This window comes from Tamandua tetradactyla, chromosome 19 (genome assembly GCF_023851605.1).
Source record: "Tamandua tetradactyla isolate mTamTet1 chromosome 19, mTamTet1.pri, whole genome shotgun sequence".
Taxonomy (NCBI): Eukaryota; Metazoa; Chordata; class Mammalia; order Pilosa; family Myrmecophagidae; genus Tamandua; species Tamandua tetradactyla.
In genome coordinates, this window is record NC_135345.1 from 53,100,697 (window position 1) to 53,112,162 (window position 11,466).

The 11,466-nt window shown below is 46.6% G+C and overlaps 1 protein-coding gene across 1 annotated transcript; it reads left to right on the forward strand.

The window, feature by feature from the left end:
* Window positions 1-5,878: 5,878 nt before the first annotated feature.
* On the forward strand, window positions 5,879-9,753 carry RASL11B (RAS like family 11 member B). The gene is made up of 4 exons (XM_077136859.1): window positions 5,879-6,033; window positions 6,690-6,746; window positions 7,834-7,910; window positions 8,707-9,753. Exons 1-4 carry the CDS (start codon window positions 5,889-5,891, stop codon window positions 9,175-9,177), a joined length of 750 nt encoding a protein of 249 aa, XP_076992974.1. The 5' UTR covers window positions 5,879-5,888; the 3' UTR covers window positions 9,178-9,753.
* The last annotated feature ends 1,713 nt before the right edge of the window (window positions 9,754-11,466 follow it).

Genomic DNA, 11,466 nt, shown 5'->3' on the forward strand with positions numbered 1-11,466 from the left:
CATCCTGCTGCTGGTTTGCCATAATCCTTGGGGCTCCTCGGCTTGCATCTCTGCCTCCGTCAAATGGCTTCACTTTCTGCTCAATCATCTGTGCATCTGTCTAGATTTCCTTTCCTTATAAGCATTTCAGCCATATGGTTTAAGGCCCATCCTGATTCAATTTAGTCTCAACCTTCGTGAACAACAATTTCAAAGGTCCAATTTACAAAAGGGTTCACATCCACAGGAATGCAGATAAAGGCGTGAACATTTCTCTTGTGGGATACATCACTCAATTCCCTCAAATAACCTTTTCAAGTGTGAGTTTGTTTTTATAGATCCTGGGATGGCACTGATATGGTATCCACATATCAGTGAAATAAATGATTTTTTTTGCAATAAAAAAGAAGAGACAGCATGGTATCTGTGATTTCCTGTGGGGAAGGAATGGCTGAACTTCAACAACTAAAGAGAGGGACATTGCTGAGAGCAGTCTCAGTGGCTCAGCAGGGTCCACAGCTGCACCAAAACCGGACATGTGAGGGTTCCTTCAGAACAAACAGAGATCCATTTAAACCATCTTAATCCAAAAAAGGGAGTGCATTGATTCCCTTGGGAATTTCAAGGAGGTGAATCTGAATTTGGGGCTTGGCTGAATGCAGAGCCAGAAAAGATGTAACCGGGGTCCTGACTCTCTCTGTCCCTTAACTTTCTTCTGGGTCGGCTTTATTCTTTGGCAAGCTCCCCCAGGAGGTGGCCAGGATGCTCCCTGGAGCTCCAGGCTCACCTTCTACCATTTGATCAATACCCGTGCAAAATAAAGCACCCCTTTCCCGATAGCCCTAGTGAAACCCTCAGGGAGTGATTTCATTGGCCCAGGATTTAAATGAATCCCTGTGGCAAGTGGGCACCCCCCTCTGGAATCAGGGATGGGGTCAGTACACCTCCACCATCATCTAGGAAACATGGGAGTGGCAAAGGGGAGGTTCCCAAAGGAAAATTGGGATGCTCTTACTAAAAGAATAGAAAAGGATCCTGAGCAACTGAAATCAAAGCAATAAATTTAAAAAGAACCTCATTATATTCTTTCATAATTGGAAAAGAAATCACATCTGGTGGGGCACAGTTCCGCTTCTCCTGGGCCTGCATGCTCTTAGGTGCCTGGGGAAGCGCAGAGGAGACGGTGGGTTCACTCAAAGTTCTTTCTATCCCCTTTCAGGGTGTCTTCATATATTATCCAGACTAGAAAGTTAAATACCACATTTCCAAGACTCCCTTGCAGCCAGAATAATGGATCCAAATTAATTTTATTAATTAGATGCACTAAGATAAGAACGGCAATGCAAAAGCAAAGACCAGCCCATCTTTCTGCACTTCATGGCTCTCTGCTACCAGGCACCATTGCAGAGCAGTTGGTGCGACAACCGTCAAATGTCCAATCTCTAGCCTTGTCAGTCTTGAGAGACAGGAGCAATAGAGGCCTCCTGAGTCCCTGTCTTCCAGATTACGGATGAGGATGAGGTCAGAAGGTCCTGGGGCGGTGGGAGGCGGTTCTGCAGCACTGCTCTGAGACGCCTTTCTGTAGGCCTGGTCTAGAGTCCAAGTAGTCCAGCTCATCTAACAATGTCTAATGCAGACAATTCTACATATTAAATCATTTTCTGCTTAAAATAAAAAGATAAGTGTCTGCTTACTAAATTGAGGCAGGGCCCACACAACTCTCAAACAATCAAACAGTCCGGTTCTTGCCCAAGGCCTAGATGCTCAGAGGGGCCCATTTGGGGACAACCCTGGGTGATGCAGGCAGAGGAGAAGCTCATTTTACTTCTATGGGTCTTGAGCTCCACGGAAGAAGGCAGGATCACAGCAATTTCTGGGGCTAATCTCATCCACATGTGTGTCCCATCCAGGCACTGACTTTAGAACCTACCAGGGATCTTTGTCTTTGCTCATCTGGTATTTACTACTCTCTGTTCCCTGACTTGATTCTGTAATGTGAGGCCTATGTTTTCATTCACCCATTCTTTCACCTCACAGTGCAAAAATATTTACTGTCCACCAGCAAGTACCATTCCCTCCACAAACAACCCGTCATAGTCCATGCTCCCTCCCGTCTCCACCCTCTGCTTCTCACACATGCATGTCCACAAGGCACACTTTTCACCCTTGTCAGCCAGGCTAACCTTTACACAGTCTTCCTTAATTCTCACAGTCTGCGTTCTCAATCTCACTATATGCTCCTATAGCTCCGGAATTTCCCTGATCAAAACATTTTCTCACATTGAATTAAAATTGCTCATTCATTTCTCTGTCTCCCACGTTAGATGTCAGTGCAGTGATGGCAAAGACTGTGTCTCTTTTTGCCAGTGTAGACCCAGCACCCAGCTCAGGGCCTGGTATGCCCATTGTTCAGTCATGCAATAACTTTTTATTGAATTAATCTGGATTGTCTCTGGAAACTCTAAGATAAAAGATTAGCTCCAAAGATCAAAAGAGATAATAGAAACTCCAGGTGCTGAGGCAAAAACTGAAACTTGGCAAAAGATTTCTTTCTTTCCTCATGTTTTCTTTTGACCTTTTTTTTTTTTTTTTTTTACATGGGCAAGCACCAGGAATCAAACCCGGGTCCTCTGATATGGCAGGTAAGCATTCTTGCCTGCTGAGCCACTGTGGCCCGCCCATTTTTTTCTTTTTTTATTATTTTTATTTTTGTTCTTCCTCCTTATATTTTAATTCCCCACCCCTCCTGCCTCGTTCTCTTTTTGCTAGACAGAAAGAGAGAGAAAGAGACCTGTTTGTAACACTGCATCCTAGGATACCATCTCATTGTGATCACTGGCTATTTTAAATGTTATTGATACTTTTCAGGTTTTGACTCTGACCTTGTAGTCTGTGCGAATTTCAAGGAATTTTTGTAGCCTTGCTCAGTCTGTGCTTCCTCACTTGTAAAATGGTGAATTAAAGATAGCCAGAGACTCTTGGACACTACTTCCATCTAAAGGTGGGCTCTGTCCCTGAGCCTCGGCTTCACCTGGGTGGGTGCTGTGACTGCTCCACAAACAGGATCCAGCAGCGGTGAGGCCATGCTGGTCTGGGGGGTCAGGCCTTTGAGACGGGTACTTTCTTAGAAGACTCGCTCTAAGGAAAGCCAGCTGTCTTGCTGTGGGAAGCCAGAGCTAACCACAAAGAAAGGCAGGATGGAGAGACACGCACAGCCATACTCCCAACTGTTTAGCCATGTCAATTGAAATGCAGACATATGAATGAAGACGCATCTTGGACGTCCAGCCCAGTTCTGCCTTTGATGACCCTAGCCCCAGCTGCCATCTGACTGCCACCAAATGAGAGACCCCAAGCAGGAACTGCCCAGCGGAGCCCAGTCAACCCACAGAGCCATGAGCCACTTAGGTTTGGGGTGGTTTACTAAGCAGCGACAGATAAGTGCATGGAGAAAGTATTACTTAATGGTATTACCTATCATTATCTATATCATCATCAATACATATCAAGTCTCCTGCCCTTCCCCTTCTTTTTAATTAATTATATGCATTTCCAAGAAGGGGTCATTCTCAGTGGCATCATTTGAGGTGGTGTAGGGTGGAGATGTGGTTATTTGCTAGATATTTGGAATTTGAATAGCTTCCCTTTCTTTTCTCCATTTTTCTTTTGTTTCTTTTTTTGTGTTCTTTAAAGCACAGCCAGATCACTGAGGGCCTAAAATAAGAACACCAAATTTCAGCCTTTGTGTTTCAGACAGTAAAATCAGAGGCTTGGTACAGGCCCGTGGTGATGGAAATCAAGCCCTAGAAGCTAAATTGATTCAAAGCAAAATTCCTCCTGACAGCTATTGTCATGTCCTTGTGTGTGTGTATGTGATTCTGTGTGCAAAAGCAGTTAAATACTTTAGACTGCATAGTTATTTTACCATGTAAGCATGATAGAACCGCAGGCATTTTTGGGGGGGGGAGCTTAAAAATTACAAGGTTACCTGTAATTACAGCCTTGCTAAGCAAAATCAAGTTTGATTTAAGCCATGTGGAAAGATGTGGTGCACAGTAGAAATATTCTTTTTCCTTGACTCATATGGCTGAACTTATTTTGTTCTAGCAATATCGTTATAACTCAATCTTTTATTTATATCTAAGGTTGCATGTCTTGTGAATTATGTTGCCTGTCTTTGAAGACTTGGCTACTAAGACAGTTCTCACTACCTTTTTATTTCCCCGTAAGTTCCTGCAAACTCATCTACACCATCATAGGCAAAAGTCTTCATCTTCGAGTCTGCACTGGTTCAGCATCATAAATTCTGTTAAATACAAGTCAATTTGGTCCTGGGTGAAAGAGGAAGTCAAACTAGGTACCTGATATGCATAAGGGAATTCATTAGTTTATTCTCACATTTCAACCTTGAGTGTTGGTGTGGACCCAAAGCCACAGTGTTTGTTGTCCTATAGCCACAGGATAAAAACCTCTGGAACATTTGGGGGCCCACAAAGCAGGACTGAAGGGAGAGGGGGAAGTGGTCAGCGTGAGTGTCTGGTGAGGGTATTTTGCCATTTGAAGTCCAGCTACAGAACGTTGCTTGGACCAGGAATTTAATCTGCTACTGAAGACCCATTTCCCTGATGAGAATGTAGGCAACTGGAGCTTGGTCTTCCTGGCCCAGAGACTAAGGTGCCCCCCCATTAGGCTTCTGCCTTCCAATCGAGTCGGTATCCATAGACGTGGCAGCTGTGGTAACTGTTTTCTTTCTTTTCACAGTTCTTAGACTTGTGACTGTGTTCGAGCGAGGCACTAGGCAGATTGCTCTATAATTACTTCTAGATTTGCCTCTGGGTGTTCTGAACATGAGCTCGGTTGTGGGTGTGTTCACGTGAGCTAGTCAGAGGATGAGCGATTGCTGTCCTGTCGCCAAGAGCCAGAGAATTCGAGTCTAGAGCAAAAAAGGTGGTATTATTGGTCCCAAAGTCAAATGTCACCTTCCAGGGGGTTGAGGATGGGGTCTTTGCAATGATTGCAATTGTACCCACATCTGTGATCCTGGATGCCCCCGTGGATGGACTCAATCAACCCCCTTCCCCCATAAAAGAGGGACAGGCATGCACCCAGGCCACCACACAGGCGAGCTGGGACCCAGAGCGCTCACACCCTGGAGGCCCTGCGGACCGCGAGCAGCTTCCCTGCGGTGGGCGGGGTCGGCCGCAGAGAGGTCAGCGGGCTGCAGGCCCTAGGGAGCGGGGAGTGGGATTGGGGGTCGTGGGGAGACACCAGGGAAGTGCTCCTAGGAGACTGGAGTAGTCGGTTGCACCGAGCCCGCCAGGGAAGGCAGGCAGATGCGCACCTGGGCTCCGTCCAGAGCAGTCGCTGTCCCCACGTCCCGCCCTCCGCTGAGCCCGGCTCCCCGAAGCCTATGCGTCCCCAACATCGGAGCCACAGCATTCGCCCAGTGGTCGCGCAGCGGGACCCAGGCTGGCTCCCGGCGTGCGCTCGCGGACACCAGTCACTGCCTGCGCCGTCAACTCCCGACGGCTGGTTGGTTGCTCCTGCCGGGCCCGCTGCTCGGTTTCCCTCACTCCGCACGGGGCGCAGCACTGGCTCCAGGCGCCCCCCGGCGCGGAGCGCGCTGAGCGGCGCCGGAGGCGGGGCCTCGCACAGGGCGCCCCGGGATTGGCCGCGGGCGGCGGGGGGGCGGGGCCGGCCCCAGAGAAAACCGCGCGCGCCGGCGGAGTGCATTCCCAGCCCCGAGTTTGAGCCCGCTGGAGCCGCGGTGTTGCACTCGTTTCCGTGCTTTTTATCTAGGAGAACCCACCTCGCACCCGGCCGGGTCCTTCTTCCCTTTCCCGCGCAGCGCGAGCCTTCTTCCGCCTCGCAGGTCCAGTCCCGCGCGGTGCAGCCCCGCCGGAGCGGCGATGCGCCTCATCCACAACATGTGCACCATCGCCGAGTACCCTGCCCCGGGCAGCGGCGCAGCCGCCGCGGATTGCTGCCTGGGGGCCGCGGGCCGGCGCCTCGTGAAGATCGCCGTGGTGGGGGCCAGCGGCGTGGGCAAGACCGGTGAGTCCTCCTGCTCTTGCAGGAACCGGAGTATCTCCGGGGCTGGGCATGGGCGATCCCGCGGGGAGTTGCGGATAAAAGAGACTTGTGTGTGGGTGGGGGAGGTGAGGACTGCGGCTGGACGAATCCCCCGCACCCCGATCTTTTGATTCGCTGCCCCTTCTGGGAGGGATCCTAGCCCTCATCATTTCCAAGCCCTTCCTTTCACAGATGGAGAAAAATGGGATCTAGAAAGGTCAGGCGACTTTCCGGCAGCGCCGGCACAACTGCGAATAGAACTTTGAGGTTTCTGAGCCTCTGGCAGTGCCTGGCACGGAAAGGGGAGTCAGTGAAGGTAGCCCCTCCTGGAGGTCTTTAAGGTTAGGAAAGACATTTGTCTGCTGGAAGACTTAGGTGTGGCTCGGCCGGGCTCAGTGGAGGGAGGGTGGGCCAAATGACCCTTCCAGCTGGACAGAGTCATAATTCACCATGCTTTCCAGCCCCCTCTCCCTGTGTCTGGAAGAAGGGTCAGGGAGCTGCAGGGGAGGAATTCCACTCGGTGGCCGTGTATGGCTTTCTCTGAGAGAATTGTTTTCCAGGCTGGGGGTGGGGTGGAGACCAATCTAAGTTCCTGTGCCAGGCTTAACCATCTTTTGGTTCTCTTTTCTGACCTGCAGCTCTGGTCGTCCGGTTCCTCACCAAACGATTCATTGGTGACTACGAAAGAAATGCAGGTGAGGAAATTCACTGGAGGAAAATGCTGTCAGCTTGCACCAGTACTGCTGTTCCCATTTTTCACTGGCTCCCAAGCAGGTTCCTTTAGAGTGACAGTCTGAACATCAGGATCTGACCATTTCCAACTTTGCACCCCCCCCTCCCTTCCTATAACTGCCATCTGGCCTCATTCCATTCAGAGCCCATTCATCATTTTATCAAGTGCCTGAAAGTATTCCCCTTGGTATGCTTTAACTATGGGGACCCCAGTTGGAAGCACCCTTTGTACTCAAGAGCCTCTCCCTTCAAAACACTTCTGCAAAAGTCATAAAAAAAAATGGGTAGCTCCTCCCCCTGCCCCTCTCCCTCTCTGCTGGTTGCCTTTCAGAGGTGACCTTTTAAAGCAGAGGCCATAGGAGAACAGTTGTAAACCCAAAGTTCTCTTTTCTTAACAAAGAAAAATAAGTACATGGTCGAATTTTTGGAGACGAGTTTCTGAATAAATGAGAGGGCAAGTATTTCAAACCTCATGATTAAAGAACAGCCACTGGGGAGGTTTTTTTAGAGGGCTTTCCACCTATACTTTGTAAGCAGATTGCATCTTTAGGAGATTATTTAGAATGAGCTATATAAACCATCCCAAGATATGATAGCAGCCTTCTGCTTTGATGTGGATTTGGCTATCATCACACCAATTTTTTATTTCGATTGATAATGCTGGCTCTGCATTTACTAAAGTATTTGCCTAGCAAGCCATTGTATCAAGTGACTAAAATATAAATTTATGTCATTTGATACTGAGATAAAACACAAATCCCACAGGACCAAGAAAGTCTGTTTAAAGAAATGCTCTAAATATGGAAACTCTATTTAAAAATAGACAAGTTTCCAAAAACTTGTGAACTTTGCTCTGGTTTAATGAATCCAGTAACTCGGGGTTAAAAAGTACCCTTGTTTCAAAAAACAATCTGAATAAGCCCATTAAATAGAAATAAACATGCCTTTGGTGAAAGCTACCTTTGTAACATTAAAAAAAAAACAACCCACAATGTTTTAAAAGTTATAAAAAAGGAAGAACATAAACTTCTTTTTTCTTTGCCTTCATAGGTAATCTGTATACCCGGCAAGTCCAAATAGAGGGTGAAACCCTGGCTATTCAGGTTCAAGATACTCCAGGTATTCAGGTGAGAAGGTCTAAGATATTTGACTGGGTCAAAGGGGAGTCTGCTTTGCTGTGAAATTATTCAGTTCTCAGAGTGCCTTGTGCTGAAGGAAGAGAGAAACTGGGGGAGTCACGCCTAGACTTTTACATCTTGTCTGACACCCCTTTATATCTGGCTGTTGATCAGTCTTAGCCTATGGCTTAGTATGGGAGAATTGGCTAAGGACAGAAATCTTCCAGGAAGATTCAACAACAACAGGAAAAAACAAACCAAACACATTTGAAACTGGAAAGGTTTTCTTGCTATGGCTAAAAAAAGATCAGTTTTACATATGTGTCTTTGGTGCTAAAAAAAAAAATCAAACATCTATGTATAGTTTCCAAATACTTGGAATCACTTTTATATTATGGAAAGTTACTCTGTAGACAAAAGAGCCATGCTAGTGTGTTTTTCCCCCCTCCCTCTTGAACTGGGCAGTTATCCAGGTTTAAATGCTTCCAGCTCCTATCTTTACTTCCCCAGACTTACTGTCTAGCCAGTTAATTTCCCATTTTCTGGAACTACAAAGTCTCTCTGCATAGAGTTTGTTACAGGTCAATTTTCCACTTGAGTGTGGTGAGCTGCACTGTTATTTATTCCAACTCTGTGCAGCTGGATCAACAGATTGTCAAGAAAGCTGAAGTGTGTGGGGAAATAACTTGTTTATGGCCTGCAACCTGGCATTACTGTGAAGGGCTCTTTTGAATTTGCTAGCCAACCAAGCTAGGGCTCCTTGGTGGCACTGGCCAATCAGTGTGCCATCACCCTTCTCTTTCAGGTGCATGAGAACGGCTTGAGGTGCAATGAACAGCTGAATAGGTGCATTCGTTGGGCAGACGCTGTGGTGATCGTTTTCTCCATCACTGATTACAAGAGCTATGAACTCATTGGCCAGCTCCATCAGCATGTCCAGCAGCTCCACCTGGGTACCCGGCTGCCCGTGGTGGTTGTGGCCAACAAAGCTGACCTTTTGCACATCAAGCAGGTTGACCCTCAGCTTGGACTGCAGCTGGCCAGCATGTTGGGATGCTCATTCTACGAAGTATCCGTCAGTGAAAATTACAATGATGTGTACAGCGCCTTCCATGTCCTGTGCAAAGAAGTGAGTCACAAACAGCAGCCCAGCAGCACACCCGAGAAACGAAGAACCTCCCTCATTCCCCGGCCTAAGTCGCCCAACATGCAGGACCTGAAGAGGAGGTTCAAGCAAGCCCTCTCAGCCAAAGTGAGGACTGTCACCTCTGTCTGAAACAGGGGTACTCAAGGGGGTTCAGTCATCCCAGGAAGAGGGCCTGAGGTTCTTCCAGTGCAGGAATGTTGAATGCTGGCAGTAATTCATGGTTCCAAAAAGGGCTGGAGCTGAGGGGCCAAGAGAGCCGATGGAACTGCTGCAGAAGAGGGAGCCTTGTTCTGAGCGGGGGACAGAATTAATGGGGCTTGCATGAGCCCACCAGAGCCACCCTCTGCATCTGGAAAAGTACTCTCTGTCTTTTCCTTTGGAGTGGGGAGGGGAGCATTGGACTTTGTTCATCACTTTGTAAATGATGGTCAGTTGTAGTTTCACCAAATATATTTAATTGATGGGATTTACAGTGGGAATGAAAGAACAGATTAAGCGTTTAGATTTTTTTTCCAAAAACTTTCAAATTTTTCTTTTTTCCTTTCTTTTCCTCCCCTCCCCCACACCCCCAAAAAGAATTGCTTTTCTCTTATCAGTACAATTTGCATCCCTGAAACACTGTTCCTTATATGCCTTTCTAAACCTGAAGGATACTCAGATTTCTTCCTTTAAGAACAAGGAGGAAAATACTTTCCCAAAAAAAGTCGAGTTCTGTATGCAGTGTTCTGTATGCAGATATGTCAACTCACACACTCACGCAGTGTGCAGAGAGGCACCAGTTCCTCCTTTGAAGGATGGGCACGTTTCGTTGGGCATCTGTGGTGTAGTTGTGAACTCAACTATAGCCCTAGACATCGAGTAATTTTAAGACTGTATACTTTTTTTTAAGACTGTTGCATTAGGTACAGGAAAAAATAATGTATCAGTTGCTTTTGGTGTGATTTGTGTAAAGGGCTCATGGCAGTGATGTTGGGTTCCTTGCCAGGCCTGGCTGAGTCATGGCTATGGGTGGCTAAAATCCACAAACATTGTCTCATGGTGAGTGTGAACAGAAACAGGGGCTGCCCCACCAAATCCCCCCCACACACACACACAGATGCACTTTAAAAAGCCACCTGTGCTTTGGCTTAAACTGTAATTAATTTATTTTATGTACAATAAATCTCATTTTAAAAGAGTTGACGCCTGAGTTGGTCTTTATTGAACTGTTAACTTCTTTCCTTTAGATGGTATTACTTAGTATCTTGAATTTACTGGGCATGTTGAGTTGGGCATTATGCCTTCCGGGGTTTATTGCTTAAGTCTCATAACAAACCAATGAGGTATATTCCATTATTATCCCCATTTTACAGGTGAGGGAACATTCTTTCAGTGCAAGTTAAATAACTTGTCAAAGGCCACAGCCTATAAGCATTTTAAACTGTAATTTATCTGCTGCTTCAAGAGTAGTATACATCCTATTTTCAAGAGTAGTATATATCCTATTATTTCCCTTCATGGTCCCCCAGAAAGACCTAAGACAAATATGCCTGGCTATATGTTTTATCCTAAGACATCTCAGCAAAGCCTTGAAGGTAATAACGTTTCTACACAAGATTATTGCTTCTCCACACATACTCTGTTGGGTAAACCTCTTTGCATTTGTTGCTTTCAAAATATTCACTTGATCCTCATTGTAGAAGCTCATAGCCATTGAGCTGGGGCTCTCCCAGGAGCCTCCCATGGAGCTTTTGCTCCTAGTGCACGTGCTAACCCTGCCAGGCTTCTCATCTGCTTCCATCCAGGCCCCGGAGACCTCTCACGCAAGCTAACCGAGCTGAATAAGTCACCATCTTTATGGGCAAATAATCACACCTTACATTTGTTTGGGTAGTGTTTTCTCATACCTGATCTCACTTAATCCTCAGGATAGCCCTGTAAGGAAGGTGGGGGAGCTATTACCATTTTATAGGTGAGACAAATAGGCTCAGAGTTTTGAGTGATATCTTCAAGTTCACACAAAAGGTCTGAATTGATGTCTTCTGACCATATTCAATGTTCTGAGTCCTTTATAACATTTCATATATAAAATACTGCTGCACCTGTGGGGCCTTGGGACCATGGGACAGCTGCCTAAGTGAATACCTAGTGGTATGGTGCTAGGCTTTCGAATCTGTTTTCCCACGGGATAAATATCCTGACCACTCTAGCTAGACAGGGCTTCTGGTGATGTCTCACACCAACCTTATATTGAAGTATAGTAATTTTCTATACTTCAAGCCTAACCTCTAAGAAAGATATGTGGGTGTTAACATGAGATTCTATAATCATCTCAATTCAAAGGCAGTAGCAATTTAGGTTCTAAATCCAACTAGGTTCTACTCTTATTTCTATTCATTCTACGTGGTTGTATTAAAGTCAGTGAGTGAGAGGTTAATC